Raw genomic sequence first — 23623 nt, forward strand, 5'->3', positions numbered from 1 at the left:
CCATCCGAGCCACCTCTGACTCCGCTTTCCCCTAGTTAAATTATTTTAAGTTAGTGTCGTCTTTACCATAAAAAAAAGTTAGTGTCATCTTTACGCTTGTAAATAATAAAAGAAGGGTAAATAGACTTTATCTCCGGTAAAGTATATGAGTTTTACTTTATCCTTATAATTTTATTATTTTGCGATTCTCTTCTGTAATATTTAGATTCCTTTAGTTACCCCTGAACTGTCAACTAGACACAGAATCTTCAATTTTTTGATGACGTGTGGCATGTATGTTTAGATTTTTAATTTTTTTTTTATTATAATTATTCCAATTCATTTTTATTTTAAAAAACTAAAAAAAAAATTAAAAAGAAAATGATTAATAAAAGAACACAGAGATCGTCTCTCCATCTCCCAGGATTTGGACATCTTCAATTTTTCCTCATGTTTTCTCTCATTTTGCTTAATCCAATGGTTGATATATGAAGGAAGAGAGAGAATCAACCATTATCATCCATTGAATTAAGCAAAAGAAAAGAAAACATGAGGGAAAAATGGAAAATTGAAGAAGATCCAAATCCGTCTCTCTACGTGTCTCTGAGTAATTGTTGAAGTTGATGGATCATCTTTTTCCGACATTTGGTTATGAACGACTATCGTTAATGAAATTGATTGATTCCATAGTCATTAATGTGTTTAGATGTGAAAAGAAAGTTAAATGAAAGAAAGTTAGATAATTTTTAGGTTGTTTGGTTTGAGTGAAAGTGAAAAGAAAATGAGAAGAAAGAAATATGTTTAAATTTAAAATGACAAAGACACCCACAAGTAAAAACAAAATATGATTACTTTAAAAAAAAAACAAAATATGATTGGATAAAAAAATTAAAATGTTTAAATTTGTTAATCTTTTTGGATATATGTGTCATTTCAACCAAAATCCATCCATGAATCTATTTTCCGTCCACTTTTGGAAGGAAACAAATTTTGGTGGGTCCCACATGTTATTCTTATTTCCTTCCACTTTTCTCTTCCATCCAAACAATGGAAAGTTTCTTGAAATTGGTACTTTCCTTTCTCCAAATTTCTTTCCTCCCACTTTCACCCCAACCAAACAATGTGTTAGAAAAAATAAGAGTAAAGTAATCACAGTTGAAGAAGGCGTTATCTTTGCTTGGTAATTGGTAGTATTCTATACTCAGTCGGTTAGCAGAAATCCTAATGGAGCGTCCACTATTAAATTTTTTTAATTAATTAAAATTTAAACCCAAATTGTGGGTTATTTATTTAGTGGACCACGTGACTACATGTGATATTCTTGCATTTCTTGTCCGTGTATATACTCCATCCGTTTCATATTATAAGAAAAAAATAATTTTTACGTACACTTATTTTTTTGACGCATTTTACATATACTTATTAAGAAAAGTTCAATATAATAATTTGAAATATAATTTTTTGTGTTTTTCTTAAAATAAGTTTTATCGAAAGATGTAAAAAGAATTTTTATTGGTTATTGATTATGGGAAAAAAATATAGAGAATAAATTAAATGCAATTTGCATTAAATTTCTTGAGAATAAGTAAATATAAATCTTGAAAATAATAAAAGTGATTTGCTTTTGCTTATAATTTGAGACAAGGAAAAATATTTTTTTTTGCTTATAATATGAGACGGAGGGAATATATTCGTAAAGAATAGCAACATTGAATCAAAAAATATTTCAAAAGTTTGTTACGGTAAAACCTCAATTCCCTTGTTTCATGTTGATGGGGTCGTTTGTCGTAAGGCATTTGGGAGCATGTAGTTCAATGTCTAGAGCTTTCAGACTTCAAATACAGACACGACCTTGTTCCGAATGTTTTTGAGCGCGTAAGAGTATATGTGAAGAAGCAGGCGTCTATCAACTTCTTGACTGACCCACTGAAGGGAGGATCTACATCGAGGTCATGTGATGTTTTGGTGTACGTATGGGTAGGAGGGAAACATGCATGTGTGGATTTGACTGAAATTTCTTCACTTGTGGGATTGAAAAATGAGAATTTTACTGTAGGACAGGCATCCCTCGGTTTCCTAGCACCGGAGGCTGTAGATATTTTGAATTTTTTTTATAAAATTTGTATTCGTTAAAGCGTTATTGAGTGGTGTAACATTAATCAAATTGTTACACCAGTGTAATTTGATAAAAAAGTTACACTAAGATCCATTAATTTAATTTTGATCTAATGGCTATTAAAGAGTCACTCATAGACTCACATGGTTATATTAATAAATTAAAGAATCTCCTGTTTTTTTTTTTTTCTAACTCTAGTCCAAATTCATTCCCCGGTTTCTTTAGAGCCCGTTTGGTTTGAGGTAATCTTGACAAAAAAAATTTCTTGATGGAGGGGAGGTGAGAGAGTAATTTTGACAAAAAAAATTTCTTCTTATTAATTTTTTTTTATAAAAAAAACGTTTTATATTTTTGAAAAAAAAAATCTCAATTATTAAAGAGATTTGATTGGTTAAAAAAATTTGTTTTTAATCTTTTTTGGTCAAGATTATCCCATCAACTTACCTCCCCTCGATCTACTTTGAATCAAAATTTAAAAACAAATTTTTTTAAACAATCAAATCTCTTTAATAATTGAGACTTAATATATATATTTTTTTTTGTCAAAATTGCCCCATAATCTCCCCTCTCATTCCCTCCATCTACTACAAAGCGGACCGTTAATTTTCCCTCATTAAGATTTGCTCTGAACATTCACAAAAAAAAAAAAAAAAAAGATTTGCTCTAAATTTGAATTATTTGTTTTTTTTTTTTTAAATTGAAGTTTAAGTTAGGTGCGTATTATCAGGCAGCCTATAAATATCCTTTCAGATCTGCTTCAGCAAAGCTTTCACGTTTTCATCATCTCTCTTTTTGTCAAACCCTAACCTTACCCTCCACCCAAACCCACCCACCGCGCCGCCGCTCCTCCAGTGATAACCACAGCCACCGTCTCCTACCTCTCTGAAACAAAAGGGAATAAAAGAGAAAATCAGAATTTTAGGTTAATTGTTCAATATTTTCCTTTTCTAATTGGTAATTTCTCCTTCATTCATTATTTATTGTCCAATTTGTTGTTGTTGATGTTGGAACACTTAACAGGGATTTTGTTTGTTGTTGATGATTCAAACTAAAGAAGGATTTTGTTTATATTTTTACGGTAAAAGATTTTATTGATATTTCTAGAATTATATCATATATTCTCTTAATTTTATTTGTGTAATTTTATTTATTGCTTCAAAAAAATGCTAGGAGAAAGACTTTTTTTTTTTAGCTAAAAAGTATTTTGATGATATTGATTAGAACATGACATTTTATTTATGTTAGTTACACTATAAATAACTATTTTTGAAGTTGTTGATGCTATTTGTAATTTAAATAGTTGATGTTCTCTTAAAAAAAAATTGAAATTTTTATTAAGGGACCATATTAATTACTCTAAAAATAAAATGGCCAAGTATATGTCTGATACGACATCGATACTTGTCCGATATTTTTCGATACCAGCATCGGAGAAGTATCGACAATTAATATAACCGATATGTGTTGGATACTACTTCGATACGCGTATTCGAAAAGTATCGGATAATTAATGCACTTTGATGATGAAAAAATAGGAGAGGAGACTGATACAATTCGTGTTGAATGTCTTAAGTATTGAATGTTAGAGTAGACTTGAACCCTGGACCTCCAACCGGTCCAACTCTTTAATTCTTGGCTCAACTAGCTAAATCAGTTGAACTACTCATCCCATCCTTTTTGGGTAGTACTTAACTTAAGATATGTAATTGTCACTTGTTTGCTCATTTTGAGTAATTTGAATGTTAATTTTTTATCATTATGATTTTAGTTGTTTCTATATTGTGCATTTATATATTTAATTTTAAATTTAATTTTTAAATAACGGATCACGGCCGTATCGTATCAGGAATTTTGAAAAATTTTCCGTATCGGTATCGTGTCACGTATCTGAGCTTCATAGATTTTAATACATCCAAATTGTCAGGACCTTTTCCGGCTATCTTCTCTCATTCAAGAATCAGAACAACTACAATGGACCTCAAAAAATCAGGAAGGTGCCAAGAAGATGTTGCACTCACCCTCACAAAGCATTTATTTTTAAAACAAGATTCTCAGCAAAAAAACCTCGTCTTTTCGCCCTTGTCTCTCTTTGTTGTTCTTAGCGTCATGGCAGCTGGATCAGAAGGCTATGCTCTTGACGAACTTCTTACCTTCCTTCAATTTGACTCCATCCACAATCTAATGTCATTCTTCTCTCAGCTCGTCTCCCCTGCTTTGTTCTCTGACGATCGTATGTGTTTTATCAATGGAATGTGGGCTGATGAATCACTTCCCCTTTCTCATTCTTTTAAACAACTTGTGGCCACTCATTACAACACCACTTTGGCTTCGGTTGATTTTAAGACTAAGGTATGTACTATCACTTTCTATATATATATATATATATACATCATAAAGGGAGCTCGGGAAAAATATGTTTTCAGTCCCTACTTTTACGTTAAGTTTTGGTTTTCGTCCCTGTATTTCAAAATCACTTGTTTTTGTCCCCAATTAATTTTCAGTTTTGGTTTTAGTCTCAAATGTTAAAAATTATGATATGACAGTCCACGTATGATGCCACATGTCAACAGAATCCTACGTGTCAACGCCACATGGATTTTCGTTAGTCAACGGTTAGTTGACCTAACATTTGAGGCTAAAACCAAAACTGAAAATTAATTGAAGACAAAAACAAGTGATTTTAAAGTATATGGACGAAAACCAAAACTCAATATAAAAGTAGGGACTGAAAACACATTTTACTATTAATAATATATTTGCCGTTCAAAAAAAAAACATAATTTTTTGTAATCTAAATTTCTTTTATTTCCTCCAACCAAACATTATGAAAATGTTTCTCAAGAAAACTATTCATTTTGATTTTGATGTTTTTTGAAGGGTGATCAAGTGTGTCATGAAGTTAATTTGTGGGTTGAGAAAGAGACGAATGGCCTTATCACAAAGCTTCTTCATCCTAGTATGGTAAGCAAATTACCCACAGGGCTTGTCTTTGCAAATGCAATGTGCTTCAAAGGTGTGTGGAAACACAAGTTTATGGATACAGCTTTCCAGCATAGTTTTCACCTCTTCAATGGCACCGAAGTCATTGCTCCCTTCATGGATAGCAAGCAGAGGGAGCACTTTATTGGTATTTTTGATGGTTTCAAAGTCCTCCGTCTTTCTTATAGACAAGGCAGGGATAAAACTCGTCGGTTCTCCATGTATATTTTCCTTCCAGATGCAAAAGATGGACTTTTGGCATTAATTGAAAAGCTAGCTTCAGAATCTGATTTTTTGAAAGACAAGTTTCCTCGGCGAAAAGTGGAAGTACGTCAATTTACTATTCCAAAATTCAAGATTTCTTTTTCATTTGAAGCTTCTAATGTTCTGCACGAGTTGGGAATGAGTTCACCTTTCTTTCTAACAAAAGTGGTAGAGGGAATGAACCCTCCTTTGGGCGTGGAAAGCATAAATCACAATGCTTTCGTTGAGGTAAATGAGAAAGGCACCATAGCTTCAGCAAACACTATTATGGTGGCATTAAGAGGTAGTCGTCGTGCCACTCCTACGGACTTTGTAGCTGACCATCCTTTCCTCTTCTTAATCAGAGAAGATTTCAGTGGAACAATTCTCTTTATTGGTCAGGTTCTCAATCCTCTTGATGGAGCAGATGAACATACCACACACATATACCGAAGAAAATGAAGATGATGATGAAAGTTAGCAATCTCATTATCTAATTATTATATTTTGTGATTAGGAAGGTTCATGTTTTTCTTTATTATGCTGATATTGAATTATTACATTATTTTATTTTTGGTCAAAGAATTTTTTTATGTTGAATAAATATGAATAGCGACCCTCTCAGGTACACTTGCCAGTTGCTAAACCAAAAATTTGACAAATTAAAAATTAATATGCATGGGGTTAATTTGTCAAATTAATTCGCAGTATCTTTTTGAGTTCTTTCTTTTATACTTGTTGACAACTGAAGCTTAACTGTCAACACCCAGTTCCTCCTCAGCTTCTTCCACTCAAGCACCTCTCGCCGTCATCGCTTGGAGCCGCTGCCGCTCGCCCCCCCCCCCCCCCCCCACCTCCTTTTTTATCTTTTATTATTTAATTAAAATAAAAAAATTGGAGGGGAGCTAACGCGGTAATAGACCGACGCAGTTTAAATTGTGCTTCAATTTAGACGGGCAGGACCAAAATTGCACAAATTAAAACAAAAAGTTACAATTATCAGCATTTTCTATTTTCTCATTGTCATGATCATCTTCAATAAACCTCTTCCAAAACCAATGTTGCTTCCATACTCTTTCAATCATCTCTTCAATTGGTATGTTCTTCGTCTCGGGCACCAAGAAAAACACAAAGATTGACATCATGAAAACCCAACCAGAGAAGAACAAGAAGATGCCAAACTTGAAATGACATAACATGGATAGAAAAGCTTGTGCAATAACAAAGGTGAAGAGCAAATTGACACAAACAGTGACACTTTGTCCGGCTAAACGGGTCTCCAATGGAAATGTCTCACTTGGAATAAGCCATCCAAGAGGACCTATAGACCAAGCAAAAGCAGAAACATAAATGCAAACCATGATAACTACGAATATTGCATAACCTTTCGAAAGGTTATCCGAATGATCTGTGACCTTGATCCCCAAAATGATAGCTATCACGACTTGAGACAAGAACATTTGTACACCGGCTTCCAACAGCAACATACGGCGTCCAACTTTGTCCACTGAGTAGATAGATACAATTGTGGAGAGCACATTCACAGCACCGGTTATCACAGCGGAATAAAGGGAGGCATCATTCTTGAATCCCAATGTGTTGAATAACACCGGCGCATAAAACATGATCGCGTTGATGCCTGTGAATTGCTGGAATATCTGTTTTTTTATCACAACAAAAATGAATCAGCAATTGGACAAACAATTTTTTTCAATGTGGTAGAGATGAAATCATTACTTTTGAAGCAGTCAATATTAATAAATATTAGAATATACCGGTACATACTTGCAAGGCGACCGAAATGACAAGTTGAGGACGGTTTTTGCGTTTAAGAAGATTTCTAAAGGGGTGTTTAACCTCTTTAGCTATACGACTTGCCTCAACAAGCTCCAAGAACTCTGGTTCAACATTATCGATGCCACGGATCTTTTTGAGTACCGCTTTTCCTTCTTCCGTACGACCACGTTCTATGAGACTGTTGGGAGTGTCCACAACCAAGATGGCACCAAGTGTTAGGAGAAGTGCTGGGATACCAGCCAACCCTAGAGATAGCCTCCAACCCCATCCACCTTTGATTCTACATTTTGGTCACAACATCAAATAATTGTAAGTAATCAACAAGTGTCTCAACTAAAACTACACTATAAAAATTTCATTTGTTTTTTCTCAAAATATATTAGCAATCATTCTACAACAAGAAAAATGCTATAGTAACATTAATTTTTTCACCAAATAAATTTTTTGGTAACTTTCTTCACCAAATAATTGTTAATGACATTTTTTTTAAATATTTTAAATAAAACAATTATTATTTTCAAGGGCTGTAGTCACTGATTAAAAAGGAGACAAATCCACGTTTCTATGAAGTGTTTACTTTAAAATCCAAGTTGACTGTGTAGACTAATGTGTTAGCGGAGAACACATTTCAAATAAACAAGCATGTGCTAGACTTTAATTATTAGTAATTTATTAGTTTATATGATTATAAAAGTCATAGAAAGGACCAAAATTTTCTTGTACATACTAGTATTACCATTAATTCAATTTGCTAACTACTACTATTAAGATTACCACTCTTTTGATTATGACTTGTGATTTAATTTTCATCAATCATCTTAATTGTTTTTTCATATAACAACCAAAATTGTAGAAGAGAAAAAAAAGTATGCAACACCATCCAAGAAAAATACTTACTTGTTGGTTCCATAGTTGACAAGGTTAGCAAACAAAATGCCAATAGTGACATTAAGTTGGAAAAGTATATTCAATGCTCCACGTATTCTTGAAGGAGCAATTTCGGAAAGAAACACTGGCACGGCCTATAATCAAATTAAATCAAAAAACTATTTAGTTACATGTTGAACAAATTAAAAATTAATTTTTTTGAAGAAGCAAATTAAAAATTAATTAAAACTTTTAAATGAGATGAATTCTTTGATATGGATTTAAAGGGATAAAAGTGAATTCAAAGAAATTGAATTCTAATTTTTTTTTTTTTTATATAGATGAGGACTCTATTAAAGAATGAAGACCCATCAAAAGTATTGAAATATCCAACCTTTGGAATCTCACCACACAATCTATTGTAACTCACATTCAAGAATGTTACATTTTCCATTCCCATAGGAAAATTACCATAGATCTTATTATGACTCACATCCAATGTTGTTATTGTTTTAGACAACTCAATTTTTCCAAAATCAAACTCAAAATTGTTTCCCGAAATGTCTATTACCAATGTCTTTTTATTGGAACCAAAAAGCATAGAAGCATCACCTTCTAACTTATTATAAGCCAATTCAACTAGGTAAATATCTAAATTCGCCAATGAAATTGGGAGTTTCCCCGAGAGATTATTGTAAGAGAGATCTAAAGCAGCTACGCCGCTATTATTGAAGTAACCATACGAACGAGGGATTGAACCTGTTAACTTGTTGTTGTTAAATAGAATTCCGGAAAGACTAGGTAATTTATATAGTAAAGGTGGTAATTCTCCGAAGAGGTTATTATGTGAAAGATCCAAATTAACAAGGCTTTTAGATTGGGACGTGAATTTTGGTATTGGGCCGGTAACGCCGGTTTCACTAATTGTGAGATATATAAGTCTAGTGAGTTTGGTTATGGATTCTGGAATTATGCCGGTGAGATTTGGTAAATCGTAGATAAAAAGAGACCGTAAATAAGATATGTTACCAATCGAAGGAGGGAATCGAGAAGTAAGTGTTACATTCGAGATACTTAGATCAGTGACATGATCATTTGTTAAGGATGAACAAGAAACACCAAACCACTTGAAGTTGCAACAATCAGTGTGTGGTTCCCATGAGGATAGAAAGGTTGGATTGTTGAGTTCTTTTTTGATTTGGAGAAGAATTTTTTTATCTTCTGGATGGCATTTTGAGAGAGAAGATGTTGCTTGAGATAGCAATATGAATATAAGAAACAAGTTACTAAAAGTGTTCATTGTTTTGGGTTTTTGTTGGTAAGTTTTGGATTGTGATATGAGAATTGGATGGGATTTCTTTGGTTTATATAGAGCTAAGATTCGGATATATAATATATTCTAGTAATTGATGGCTAGTGGCTTGCAAGTTGCCATGCCATCATGGGATGCCTAAAAAAAGTAGTAGTAGTCAAAACAAGTCAGCTAGCTCATTGGTATACAACTTTACTAGGTATTCAACCCGTGCGTTGCACGGGTTTGATTAGAATATTTTTTAAAAAAAATTATGTTTTATAATAAGTTGTATTAAAAATAATATTTTTTTTTAGATGTGTTGTTGAATTATTCTTTAATTATAAAAGTGACTTTTAAAATATTTTTAATCTTTTTTTCTCGTCAAGTGAATCTATAATATATATATAGGTAGATAAAAATTACTTTTAAGATAGACAATGTGTTATTTAGGTGTATATAAAAAACAATAAAAGTGCAGAGATTAGTGTATTATATTAAAAAATTGTTTTATTAATCTTCTTTTTTATGGGTTTGATTTATATATCTTCAAATTAGTGTAATTTTTGTTTTAATATATTTTTTGTTTTTATGAAAAAAATAGTGGATTATTTTATTATATTATCTACATCTATCATTCTCTGTATCTCTCAATTCTTTCTATCTTTATCCTAATTATACTCCAATATCCTTATTATTATTTTATATGAAAAAATTGTAAATACTTGTCTCGACCTTTATAAAAATGAGATGACATGTTAATTAATCGTAAATTTTTTTAAAGTAATAATTATTTTATACTTCAAAGAGGTTTTTTCTATTAGACTAAATATTCAAAGAGCTTTCGAAACAACTTTGTCATGTATGTGCAGTGTTAAGTAGTATTTTATAGGGTTATTAAATATATTTTTAACCCTCTATATATATTTCAAATTAAAGTCAAAACATTATTAAAATGAAATATTTAATCTTCATACCAAAGTCACAATATTACCAAAACATTTCATTGTCATTGTGCTTGAATAAATTTGTCATATTGCTAAAACAAAATGATGAGATTATGAGTCCGCTATGTATGTGAAAGGAGACTTAAAAAAAATGCATTAAAAATGAATATCTTGTTCATTTTAATTTTATCGGTTTGACATTATTTTGGAAGCTTACGGTTCACATCATAAGTTCACTAAGCATGAGGAAGAAAACTTATCATAAAAACTATAGTCTACTAATATATTTTAAGGATCGACATCGACTTATATCCATTATTCTCTTTATGTTTATCGCATTTTCTCTCTCAATTCTCTCTAACTTTATCTTATTTATATTTCAATCTCTTTATTAATAATATTATTATTATTATAAAAAAAATGTTAGACACTTATCTTGACCTTTATAAACTCAATTAATGTTTTTATGTAAATAGTATTCTTATTTGATAAAACAAAAAATAGACATTTAAAGAGCTTTGGAATAAATTTTGTCAAATTTTATATTAGAGCTAGACTTCAAAAGAAGAACACAAATTGTTCGTCGATCAATATAAAGTGCATATATAAACTTTACTCAATCAACTATGTTTAAACTATAGATGATACATGTATGGAAATTAATCTATTTTGACAACCTCTTAGTCAAGTTACACCAGTACTTTTCATGTATATTATATATTACAATTACAATTACAATTACAATTATAATTAACAATGACGTCACATGAGTAAAAGCATTCAAAAAATTTATTTTCAACTTTTTTTTTGTTTCTATCATTCTCTTAAGATCCAAGCGGTTCACATACACCTTGTGAAATAGAATTCTTTATATCCTATTATAGATCTCCTCATTCACCTAAAATAAATAGACATATTCACATTTATCATTAAAAGAAATCATGAAATAAGGGTAAAAAATTAGATAAACAAATGTTATATCAATAAAAACATGAGCTTAAATATTTGACAATCTACATAATAGAATAATGTAAAATATTTTCTATTTTATATTTTAGTATGTGCTGGGGAAAAAGATGCATATGATTTGGGTATAGATATGTTTGAGAAGAGAGATCAATCTATGCATCCAAAAAGACCGACTTTATTTGTATAAATATAATTGGAAAATTTTGTCTGATGATATTCTCTACAAAAAAAGAAAATTGTTTCACCACTCTGAGTTGCAGCTGACTGATGAACAGATTCAATCATACTGCTTAATTGAACTTGAAAAGATTTTGGTGCAAAATGGAAAATACCTTTCTGATTTCTCTGGAATGCCGTTACCAAGTAGTATTGCCTCGGAAGCCATGGAGAATCGCCTTATTCTAGAAGAGCTGAATTATAATGTTATCGAGCTGATAAAAGAACATGAAAGGTGTCATCCATTACTCAATGACCAACAACTTATTGTATATAATCATGTTTTAAAAGCAGTCGAGACAAACATGGGTGGAGTCTACTTCGTATATGGCCATGGGGGAACTGGTAAAACTTTTCTATACAGAACAATCATTGCCAAACTCAGGTCAGAGAAAAAAATAGTGCTTGCCGTAGCTTCTTCAGGTAATCTTTATAAAAAATAAACTATAAAAAATAAATTTCCTTATTTCTAACGTAAATATGTATGTTTCCTTATTTTTTAATCATTTTTAGCCTTCATGTATTTAATATAAAAATAACTACTTATCTATACAACATATCTTAATATTATTTTCTTTAATACTATTGTTAATGTACTTTTGTGCTATCAAACTTATTTTTAATTTCTTTTATTCCTGATAGGTATTGCATCACTATTATTGCCGGGAGGAAGGACAGCTCATAGTAGATTTCAAATTCCACTAGATCTCTATGAAAACAGCACGTGCTCGATCAAACAAAATACTCATCTGGCTCAGCTAATGGTTCAAACAGATCTAATAATTTGGGATGAAGCACCAATGACTAAAAGATTTGCTTTTGAAGCTCTTAACAAGACACTTCAAGACATAATTGGTTACAAATTCCCAGAAAAGAAAAAACAGCCGTTTGGAGGAAAGACCATTCTTCTTGGAGGAGATTTTAGGCAAATACTTCCGGTGATACCAAAAGGACGGCGGCATGATATAGTTCAAGCATGTATCAACAATTCTGATCTGTGGGACCACTGCAAAATTTTTATGTTGTCCAAGAGCATGAGAGTCCGAGATACTACAGGTGAACAACAGGCTTCGACACGCGAATTCAATAAATGGCTCCTTCAACTTGGTGATGGAAACATTGAAACTATATGCAAAGATGGAGAAGAGATTGCATCATGGACAAGGATACCAAATCAATATCTTATCCAACCAATGGGCGATCCACTCAAACAAATTGTGGAAAGCACATATCCAAACTTAAAGCGGCATTTGTGGAATGAAGAATATCTCAGGGAAAGGGCAATACTCACTCCTCTAAATGAAACAGTTGATGAAATCAATAATTATATTGTTCAGATTACTGAAGGATCTACAAAACAATACAGGAGCTCAGATGAAATTGACAAAACAACTGATAACATATCAGAACAAGAGCTTATGTATCCCGTAGAATTTCTCAACTCCTTGAGTATTAATGGGTTTCCTAATCATTGCTTAGAGCTTAAAGAAGGAATGCCTATTATGTTATTGAGAAATATCAATCCTGCCTTAGGAATGTGCAATGGAACTAGACTCATTATTTTGCATTTGGGAGAAAGAATAATAGAAGCAAAAATAATTACAGGATCTAATGTTGGTTCAAAAGTACTAATCCCAAGGATTGTTCTGACTTCTGATGACTCTAAGTGGCCTTTTATCTTGCGGAGGAAGCAGTTTCCCATAAAGGTGTGCTACGCAATGACAATAAACAAAAGTCAGGGCCAGTCATTAAATTATGTGGGATTATATTTGCCAAAACCTGTATTTAGTCATGGACAGCTGTATGTTGCTTTTTCAAGGGTGACTTCACCAAACGGTTTGAAGATTCTCATTATTGAAAGTGATGAGAATTATGTACAACACACTAAAAATGTAGTATACCATGAAGTTTTTCATGGTCTTCCTCAATGTAAATATACTTGATAAGATAATAAATATTGAATAAGAAAAGGGGCAGCTTCAGCCTACTACTATTCCAATCAACCATTGAATATGTTACAAAAAAGAAAACATTGAATATGTTTGAACCATCAATGTCTATTAATCAAAGAATATAAACCAATTCATGTCAGAGACCAAAATTTGACCAAAGATTGATTTAAAATACCAAATCAATTGATCACATACCGTATGTGCATAAGCCCCATTGTTGATTGCGAAATTTCTTCAACTGTTCGGCTAACCAACCCATGTTTCATGTCCAGATTTCATGGCCAGCGAAGAATTTCCTGTTGAAATAGCCTTTGAGTCAGTATTGGACGGTGCTTAAATTATATGTTGATTTAGTTGCTTAAATTAGAAAATGTTAGTTAATTTACTCTTAAACACTTCAACAATTTTTTATGAAACATTCATCAAAGTAAATGAAAGACCTGTGTGTGTTTGTGTTAGCCTTGAATTATCTTTTACATGAATTCAGACAAATTTAGAACTGTAATGTTAAATAAATAAAAGACTAAGTTATCTGATGTTCTCTTAAAAACTAAGTTATCATTTTTCAAATTTGAGGGATTAATTTTTTTTTTCCCGTCCATCTTAGTCTTCAGTTTTCTTAATTGTATTAGTAAAAGAAGTTCATTTTAATAAGTATTCTATGACTAAGAGCATTATATATGAGCGTTTTTTTTTCTTTCAAACAAACTTAACATATATATAATAAGCTGTAAGCTAACTTATTTGTGTTATCAAATGATTGAACTAAAGTGTTTAATGAGCTCCTTCTAAAATTAAATAGTTCGAGAGAACTCAAATTTTATCTATCTATTGACTGAACTCATTGATAACTAAGAGCCATTTTTAAGAATTGAAGGGCTAATATATAAAAAAAAAATCCAATTAATTAACCAATATTAGGTTGATTAACGGTCTCGCCTCAATGGAAACATGTAGTAAAATACACCTCCATATTTATAAATGATTGAATAAGTTATTATAGCAACATTTTCTAGACAATAATAAGTTATAATATGTAAGCTAAGGACCTGATTGGGAAAACAAAATATTTCCAGAGTTTAGAAACATAAAAATGGACAAAAGCAACTGAGTTATAAGAAAAGTTATTATACGCTAGAATTATTTGTAGTTTAGTTACACTAACAGTTACTTAACTAACTACCATCTACCATAGAATATTCAAATTTTAAATGGAAATCGGTTAACAACAATACCAAGCTTACAAAATCTTAAAAGGACTTTTCTAGAGCTATGACTTAATTCAGTAACAAAATCGAACAATTCATATTTGAAATTCAGTAAATCGGATTTAAAAGTTAACACAAAATGTGAGCCGAGCAATCTTCATTCAACCGTGTATACTATATTGCAGACTGCAGTGACAGTGTGATATTTTGATTACAGAGAACTCATTTCCTTCAGTTACCTGTCTATTGGCTGCTTCACTGGACTCAGCAAATTCTGGCCAAATCTTCAATAGCAAATAGCGGCTTGATGAAATTAATACTACAAGTCCTGTCATCAACCCAAGATGCCACATTTCAAAACCAACTGCAGATAAGAGAAAAAGATCTTAAGATACTTCACACATCATAATAAATACTTTTCAATTTCAATTTGCCAAGTATTTACCACAATAAACAAGCTCATTTTTATTTTCAACAGGCACTCGACAGAAATCATGCTTAGATCCATTAGAAGTCATATACAACCAAAATTATGAGAGATCCCCACATTTTCCTTTGCATTGCTCACTCAAATGTTTATTTCTACTTTTGGTGAGTAAGCCTATGAATCTATGATATGAGATATGATTCAATGATTTCAATCTCTGTCAAAAGCAAAAGGGTATGTGTTGTTCCAACTGAAAATTATTGCTATGAATCTATGTGTTATATTGTTCAGATTACTCAAGGATCAGAGACCAAAATTTGACCAAAGATAAATTTAAAATACCAAATCAATTGATCACATACCGTATGTGCATAAGCCCCATTGTTGATTGCGAAATTTCTTCAACTGTTCGGCTAACCAACCCATGTTTCATATCGATAGGAGATATCCCAAACCCTATAAACTCCAAACAAATCACCATCTCACTCAAGAACGAGTAGGTCGCGGAAAGATCATGCCCAAACACATAAACCAAACCCGCCGTCAGTTAAATTTTGTTTAGCATCACAGAAAGATCACGCAAAAAAACACAAACCAAACCCTCCCTCAAATCCATCTATCGCCACCATGCCCAGCGGCTGAATAGCAGAAAATGAATGGAGTTGGAATGAACACTACAGAGGAGAAACACGCTAACAGAGAAGGAAGAAGGGAATTGATTGCTGTTCAAAACAAAAAAGGGAATGGATTCTCTGCGCACTACCCATAGTACCCCTCTAATCATTTAATTTGTTTTTTTTTTTTGGCAAAACAAATATTTTAATTTTTTTTTTTTTTTTGGCAAAACTAATCTTTCTCTACATATATGGAGTACCTTTCCTTTAATCTCTCAATGGCGGTTAATATGCATATATGCATATTGAACTTTAAAAAAATTAAATATCATATTATTTTATTCGATAAACAAATTATGAAATAAAAAATTTAATCAAATTTTAAAAAAATTAAATATCATATTATTTTATTCGATAAACAAATTATGAAATAAAAAATTGAATCAAAACCCGTGCATCGCACGGGTTGAATACCTAGTATATTTATAAAAGAAGCAAATCTTAAAAGATTATAAACAAAAATATTTTTTCGACACATTCTAAACAAAAATATAAACGATAACTCGTAACAATTTATTATTGTAAATATAATTGTAACATATATTTAAATTTAAAATCTTAACAAGATATTTAGACATATTATTTTAAATTTTCACAAACATTTTGATATTTATTTATTTTATATTATTGACATATATAATATATATATATATATATACCCCTAAAAAAAATTTGGGGGGCCCTAATACTTGGGGGCCTAGAGCCGTCGCCCTCCTCGCCCCCCTCATATACGGCACTGGCTAGGACAACCATGTTTCCAATAATTTTTATTGAGAGAGATGTCTCAATTGTAAAAAATAATTGAGGAAATAATGTGAAATCTTATACTATTAAGCAAGGTTGTCAGAACCGGACCGGTCATCGAACCGGTGAGCTTACCGGTTCAAGGTTCAATTGGTCGGACCGGAGTTCAACCGGGTCGGACCGTTTTTAATTATATATATATATATATATATATATATATATATATATATATATATATATATATATATATATATATATATATATATTATAATTAATATATAAATAATTGTTCATTATTCAATAATTTCACAATAAAAAGATAAAATGTCATAAATAAAAAAATAATAATTCTAATTCAAACAAAATTGACATGATATAATACTTAAGTCAAAAAAGCATGATATAATACTTATCAGTACACATAAAAAAGGATGAGCTATGGCTTTTTTTTAACTGTTAGCGTGTGGGTCTTATGGGCTAGGCCCAATATGTTTTCATTCTATTAATAACATACATATGATAACCCTAATAATAACATAATCAAATAGTGCAATGCTCATCTCTCATTCTTCTCAATGATGTGCCGCCATCCTTACATTCCCACTGTGTTCTTCTTTCTTCTTCTCTTTTTTTTATTTATTTTGTTTTTTGATAATTCTCTGAGTTAGCCTAATAAGTCACCATTATGTCTACTGAATCAAACACAACTAGATCTATTAATCTTGTTAAAAAAACTAGATCTATTAATTTTGTTGGAATTGATCTTTTTTAAAAACAGAAGGGTTTCACGTTTTGGAAACAAAGCAGTGTGCCGTGTGCGTTTTCACGGCGTCGTTTTTGTCCTGATTTATAAATAAATAAAAAATAAAATTCAGAACCGCTAAACCGCTAAACCGCTCCGGCCGGTTCACCGGTTTGGTCCGGTTTCGAGCCGGTTCGAACGTTTTTTTACTGGTTCTTTTGCTGTCCGTTTTTCAGGCATAACCGGACCGCTCCACCCTCCGATTCCCGGTCTGACCGGTCCGACCGGCCGGTCCGGTCCGGTTCTGACAACCTTGCTATTAAGATCATAAATGAAGAATAAAATTGGAATTTGAAAGAAAGGGAAAAAGTTAATTAATGGTTGAGATGTAGAAATTGAGAAAAATTGAGAGAAAAAAAATTGAGAGGATTCATTCTCATTTTTATTGCATATATATACTGTACGGTCATAATTTTATACACACATAAGTTTATACATACATAAGGGCATCCAAGTGATTTCTAATTTTTTCGAGTGGGCGGTAGCCCATCCGAGCCACCTCTGACTCCGCTTTCCCCTAGTTAAATTATTTTAAGTTAGTGTCGTCTTTACCATAAAAAAAAGTTAGTGTCATCTTTACGCTTGTAAATAATAAAAGAAGGGTAAATAGACTTTATCTCCGGTAAAGTATATGAGTTTTACTTTATCCTTATAATTTTATTATTTTGCGATTCTCTTCTGTAATATTTAGATTCCTTTAGTTACCCCTGAACTGTCAACTAGACACAGAATCTTCAATTTTTTGATGACGTGTGGCATGTATGTTTAGATTTTTAATTTTTTTTTTATTATAATTATTCCAATTCATTTTTATTTTAAAAAACTAAAAAAAAAATTAAAAAGAAAATGATTAATAAAAGAACACAGAGATCGTCTCTCCATCTCCCAGGATTTGGACATCTTCAATTTTTCCTCATGTTTTCTCTCATTTTGCTTAATCCAATGGTTGATATATGAAGGAAGAGAGAGAATCAACCATTATCATCCATTGAATTAAGCAAAAGAAAAGAAAACATGAGGGAAAAATGGAAAATTGAAGAAGATCCAAATCCGTCTCTCTACGTGTCTCTGAGTAATTGTTGAAGTTGATGGATCATCTTTTTCCGACATTTGGTTATGAACGACTATCGTTAATGAAATTGATTGATTCCATAGTCATTAATGTGTTTAGATGTGAAAAGAAAGTTAAATGAAAGAAAGTTAGATAATTTTTAGGTTGTTTGGTTTGAGTGAAAGTGAAAAGAAAATGAGAAGAAAGAAATATGTTTAAATTTAAAATGACAAAGACACCCACAAGTAAAAACAAAATATGATTACTTTAAAAAAAAAAACAAAATATGATTGGATAAAAAAATTAAAATGTTTAAATTTGTTAATCTTTTTGGATATATGTGTCATTTCAACCAAAATCCATCCATGAATCTATTTTCCGTCCACTTTTGGAAGGAAACAAATTTTGGTGGGTCCCACATGTTATTCTTATTTCCTTCCACTTTTCTCTTCCATCCAAACAATGGAAAGTTTCTTGAAATTGGTACTTTCCTTTCTCCAAATTTCTTTCCTCCCACTTTCACCCCAACCAAACAATGTGTTAGAAAAAATAAGAGTAAAGTAATCACAGTTGAAGAAGGCGTTATCTTTGCTTGGTAATTGGTAGTATTCTATACTCAGTCGGTTAGCAGAAATCCTAATGGAGCGTCCACTATTAAATTTTTTTAATTAATTAAAATTTAAACCCAAATTGTGGGTTATTTATTTAGTGGACCACGTGACTACATGTGATATTCTTGCATTTCTTGTCCGTGTATATACTCCATCCGTTTCATATTATAAGAAAAAAATAATTTTTACGTACACTTATTTTTTTGACGCATTTTACATATACTTATTAAGAAAAGTTCAATATAATAATTTGAAATATAATTTTTTGTGTTTTTCTTAAAATAAGTTTTATCGAAAGATGTAAAAAGAATTTTTATTGGTTATTGATTATGGGAAAAAAATATAGAGAATAAATTAAATGCAATTTGCATTAAATTTCTTGAGAATAAGTAAATATAAATCTTGAAAATAATAAAAGTGATTTGCTTTTGCTTATAATTTGAGACAAGGAAAAATATTTTTTTTTGCTTATAATATGAGACGGAGGGAATATATTCGTAAAGAATAGCAACATTGAATCAAAAAATATTTCAAAAGTTTGTTACGGTAAAACCTCAATTCCCTTGTTTCATGTTGATGGGGTCGTTTGTCGTAAGGCATTTGGGAGCATGTAGTTCAATGTCTAGAGCTTTCAGACTTCAAATACAGACACGGCCTTGTTCCGAATGTTTTTGAGCGCGTAAGAGTATATGTGAAGAAGCAGGCGTCTATCAACTTCTTGACTGACCCACTGAAGGGAGGATCTACATCGAGGTCATGTGATGTTTTGGTGTACGTATGGGTAGGAGGGAAACATGCATGTGTGGATTTGACTGAAATTTCTTCACTTGTGGGATTGAAAAATGAGAATTTTACTGTAGGACAGGCATCCCTCGGTTTCCTAGCACCGGAGGCTGTAGATATTTTGAATTTTTTTTATAAAATTTGTATTCGTTAAAGCGTTATTGAGTGGTGTAACATTAATCAAATTGTTACACCAGTGTAATTTGATAAAAAAGTTACACTAAGATCCATTAATTTAATTTTGATCTAATGGCTATTAAAGAGTCACTCATAGACTCACATGGTTATATTAATAAATTAAAGAATCTCCTGTTTTTTTTTTTTTCTAACTCTAGTCCAAATTCATTCCCCGGTTTCTTTAGAGCCCGTTTGGTTTGAGGTAATCTTGACAAAAAAAATTTCTTGATGGAGGGGAGGTGAGAGAGTAATTTTGACAAAAAAAATTTCTTCTTATTAATTTTTTTTTTTATTAAAAAAACGTTTTATATTTTTGAAAAAAAAAATCTCAATTATTAAAGAGATTTGATTGGTTAAAAAAATTTGTTTTTAATCTTTTTTGGTCAAGATTATCCCATCAACTTACCTCCCCTCGATCTACTTTGAATCAAAATTTAAAAACAAATTTTTTTAAACAATCAAATCTCTTTAATAATTGAGACTTAATATATATTTTTTTTTTTGTCAAAATTGCCCCATAATCTCCCCTCTCATTCCCTCCATCTACTACAAAGCGGACCGTTAATTTTCCCTCATTAAGATTTGCTCTGAACATTCACAAAAAAAAAAAAAAAAAGATTTGCTCTGAATTTGAATTATTTGTTTTTTTTTTTTAAATTGAAGTTTAAGTTAGGTGCGTATTATCAGGCAGCCTATAAATATCCTTTCAGATCTGCTTCAGCAAAGCTTTCACGTTTTCATCATCTCTCTTTTTGTCAAACCCTAACCTTACCCTCCACCCAAACCCAGCCACCGCGCCGCCGCTCCTCCAGTGATAACCACAGCCACCGTCTCCTACCTCTCTGAAACAAAAGGGAATAAAAGAGAAAATCAGAATTTTAGGTTAATTGTTCAATATTTTCCTTTTCTAATTGGTAATTTCTCCTTCATTCATTATTTATTGTCCAATTTGTTGTTGTTGATGTTGGAACACTTAACAGGGATTTTGTTTGTTGTTGATGATTCAAACTAAAGAAGGATTTTGTTTATATTTTTACGGTAAAAGATTTTATTGATATTTCTAGAATTATATCATATATTCTCTTAATTTTATTTGTGTAATTTTATTTATTGCTTCAAAAAAATGCTAGGAGAAAGACTTTTTTTTTTAGCTAAAAAGTATTTTGATGATATTGATTAGAACATGACATTTTATTTATGTTAGTTACACTATAAATAACTATTTTTGAAGTTGTTGATGCTATTTGTAATTTAAATAGTTGATGTTCTCTTAAAAAAAAATTGAAATTTTTATTAAGGGACCATATTAATTACTCTAAAAATAAAATGGCCAAGTATATGTCTGATACGACATCGATACTTGTCCGATATTTTTCGATACCAGCATCGGAGAAGTATCGACAATTAATATAACCGATATGTGTTGGATACTACTTCGATACGCGTATTCGAAAAGTATCGGATAATTAATGCACTTTGATGATGAAAAAATAGGAGAGGAGACTGATACAATTCGTGTTGAATGTCTTAAGTATTGAATGTTAGAGTAGACTTGAACCCTGGACCTCCAACCGGTCCAACTCTTTAATTCTTGGCTCAACTAGCTAAATCAGTTGAACTACTCATCCCATCCTTTTTGGGTAGTACTTAACTTAAGATATGTAATTGTCACTTGTTTGCTCATTTTGAGTAATTTGAATGTTAATTTTTTATCATTATGATTTTAGTTGTTTCTATATTGTGCATTTATATATTTAATTTTAAATTTAATTTTTAAATAACGGATCACGGCCGTATCGTATCAGGAATTTTGAAAAATTTTCCGTATCGGTATCGTGTCACGTATCTGAGCTTCATAGATTTTAATACATCCAAATTGTCAGGACCTTTTCCGGCTATCTTCTCTCATTCAAGAATCAGAACAACTACAATGGACCTCAAAAAATCAGGAAGGTGCCAAGAAGATGTTGCACTCACCCTCACAAAGCATTTATTTTTAAAACAAGATTCTCAGCAAAAAAACCTCGTCTTTTCGCCCTTGTCTCTCTTTGTTGTTCTTAGCGTCATGGCAGCTGGATCAGAAGGCTATGCTCTTGACGAACTTCTTACCTTCCTTCAATTTGACTCCATCCACAATCTAATGTCATTCTTCTCTCAGCTCGTCTCCCCTGCTTTGTTCTCTGACGATCGTATGTGTTTTATCAATGGAATGTGGGCTGATGAATCACTTCCCCTTTCTCATTCTTTTAAACAACTTGTGGCCACTCATTACAACACCACTTTGGCTTCGATTGATTTTAAGACTAAGGTATGTACTATCACTTTCTATATATATATATATATACATCATAAAGGGAGCTCGGGAAAAATATGTTTTCAGTCCCTACTTTTACGTTAAGTTTTGGTTTTCGTCCCTGTATTTCAAAATCACTTGTTTTTGTCCCCAATTAATTTTCAGTTTTGGTTTTAGTCTCAAATGTTAAAAATTATGATATGACAGTCCACGTATGATGCCACATGTCAACAGAATCCTACGTGTCAACGCCACATGGATTTTCGTTAGTCAACGGTTAGTTGACCTAACATTTGAGGCTAAAACCAAAACTGAAAATTAATTGAAGACAAAAACAAGTGATTTTAAAGTATATGGACGAAAACCAAAACTCAATATAAAAGTAGGGACTGAAAACACATTTTACTATTAATAATATATTTGCCGTTCAAAAAAAAAACATAATTTTTTGTAATCTAAATTTCTTTTATTTCCTCCAACCAAACATTATGAAAATGTTTCTCAAGAAAACTATTCATTTTGATTTTGATGTTTTTTGAAGGGTGATCAAGTGTGTCATGAAGTTAATTTGTGGGTTGAGAAAGAGACGAATGGCCTTATCACAAAGCTTCTTCATCCTAGTATGGTAAGCAAATTACCCACAGGGCTTGTCTTTGCAAATGCAATGTGCTTCAAAGGTGTGTGGAAACACAAGTTTATGGATACAGCTTTCCAGCATAGTTTTCACCTCTTCAATGGCACCAAAGTCATTGCTCCCTTCATGGATAGCAAGCAGAGGGAGCACTTTATTGGTATTTTTGATGGTTTCAAAGTCCTCCGTCTTTCTTATAGACAAGGCAGGGATAAAACTCGTCGGTTCTCCATGTATATTTTCCTTCCAGATGCAAAAGATGGACTTTTGGCATTAATTGAAAAGCTAGCTTCAGAATCTGATTTTTTGAAAGACAAGTTTCCTCGGCGAAAAGTGGAAGTACGTCAATTTACTATTCCAAAATTCAAGATTTCTTTTTCATTTGAAGCTTCTAATGTTCTGCACGAGTTGGGAATGAGTTCACCTTTCTTTCTAACAAAAGTGGTAGAGGGAATGAACCCTCCTTTGGGCGTGGAAAGCATAAATCACAATGCTTTCGTTGAGGTAAATGAGAAAGGCACCATAGCTTCAGCAAACACTGTTATGGTGGCATTAAGAGGTAGTCGTCGTGCCACTCCTACGGACTTTGTAGCTGACCATCCTTTCCTCTTCTTAATCAGAGAAGATTTCAGTGGAACAATTCTCTTTATTGGTCAGGTTCTCAATCCTCTTGATGGAGCAGATGAACATACCACACACATATACCGAAGAAAATGAAGATGATGATGAAAGTTAGCAATCTCATTATCTAATTATTATATTTTGTGATTAGGAAGGTTCATGTTTTTCTTTATTATGCTGATATTGAATTATTACATTATTTTATTTTTGGTCAAAGAATTTTTTTATGTTGAATAAATATGAAT

The 23623-nt window shown here is 31.7% G+C and overlaps 4 protein-coding genes and 1 long non-coding RNA gene across 7 annotated transcripts; 2 read left to right on the plus strand and 3 right to left on the minus strand.

Annotated features, from left to right (window-relative positions):
- The first annotated feature begins 2954 nt into the window (after positions 1 to 2954).
- On the plus strand, positions 2955 to 5833 carry LOC123917114 (serpin-ZX-like). The gene is made up of 3 exons (XM_045968745.1): positions 2955 to 3049; positions 4020 to 4444; positions 4973 to 5833. Exons 2-3 carry the CDS (start codon positions 4067 to 4069, stop codon positions 5777 to 5779), a joined length of 1185 nt encoding a protein of 394 aa, XP_045824701.1. The 5' UTR covers positions 2955 to 3049; positions 4020 to 4066; the 3' UTR covers positions 5780 to 5833.
- A 172-nt stretch (positions 5834 to 6005) lies between these two features.
- Positions 6006 to 9142, minus strand: LOC123917119 (sugar transport protein 13-like). 2 transcript variants are annotated; one of them, XM_045968759.1, is made up of 4 exons: positions 9011 to 9142; positions 8012 to 8136; positions 7103 to 7394; positions 6006 to 6975 (listed from the first exon to the last, which is right to left on the minus strand). In XM_045968759.1, exon 4 carries the CDS (start codon positions 6940 to 6942, stop codon positions 6295 to 6297), a length of 648 nt encoding a protein of 215 aa, XP_045824715.1. In that variant the 5' UTR covers positions 6943 to 6975; positions 7103 to 7394; positions 8012 to 8136; positions 9011 to 9142; the 3' UTR covers positions 6006 to 6294. The 2 variants fall into 2 exon arrangements, with proteins under 2 accessions (XP_045824715.1, XP_045824716.1); XM_045968760.1 differs by lacking the exons at positions 8012 to 8136; positions 9011 to 9142 and having other exon boundaries at positions 7093 to 7230.
- On the minus strand, positions 8268 to 9334 carry LOC123917116 (polygalacturonase inhibitor 1-like). Its single transcript, XM_045968747.1, has one exon. The coding sequence runs from the start codon at positions 9279 to 9281 to the stop codon at positions 8283 to 8285; it is 999 nt and encodes a 332-aa protein (XP_045824703.1). The 5' UTR covers positions 9282 to 9334; the 3' UTR covers positions 8268 to 8282.
- A 1450-nt stretch (positions 9335 to 10784) lies between these two features.
- On the minus strand, positions 10785 to 15759 carry LOC123917121. Of its 2 annotated transcripts, XR_006812371.1 has the most exons (5): positions 15354 to 15759; positions 14804 to 14928; positions 13552 to 13652; positions 11521 to 11619; positions 10785 to 11117 (listed from the first exon to the last, which is right to left on the minus strand). It is a non-coding gene; the product is annotated as an uncharacterized LOC123917121 (long non-coding RNA). The 2 variants fall into 2 exon arrangements; XR_006812372.1 differs by lacking the exons at positions 10785 to 11117; positions 11521 to 11619 and adding an exon at positions 11626 to 13115 and having other exon boundaries at positions 15354 to 15757.
- A 5862-nt stretch (positions 15760 to 21621) lies between these two features.
- On the plus strand, positions 21622 to 23474 carry LOC123914791 (serpin-ZX-like). The gene is made up of 2 exons (XM_045965965.1): positions 21622 to 22141; positions 22662 to 23474. The coding sequence occupies exons 1-2, from the start codon at positions 21764 to 21766 to the stop codon at positions 23472 to 23474; spliced, it is 1191 nt and encodes a 396-aa protein (XP_045821921.1). The 5' UTR covers positions 21622 to 21763.
- The last annotated feature ends 149 nt before the right edge of the window (positions 23475 to 23623 follow it).

This window comes from Trifolium pratense, linkage group LG3, assembly GCF_020283565.1.
Source record: "Trifolium pratense cultivar HEN17-A07 linkage group LG3, ARS_RC_1.1, whole genome shotgun sequence".
Lineage (NCBI taxonomy): Eukaryota > Viridiplantae > Streptophyta > Magnoliopsida > Fabales > Fabaceae > Trifolium > Trifolium pratense.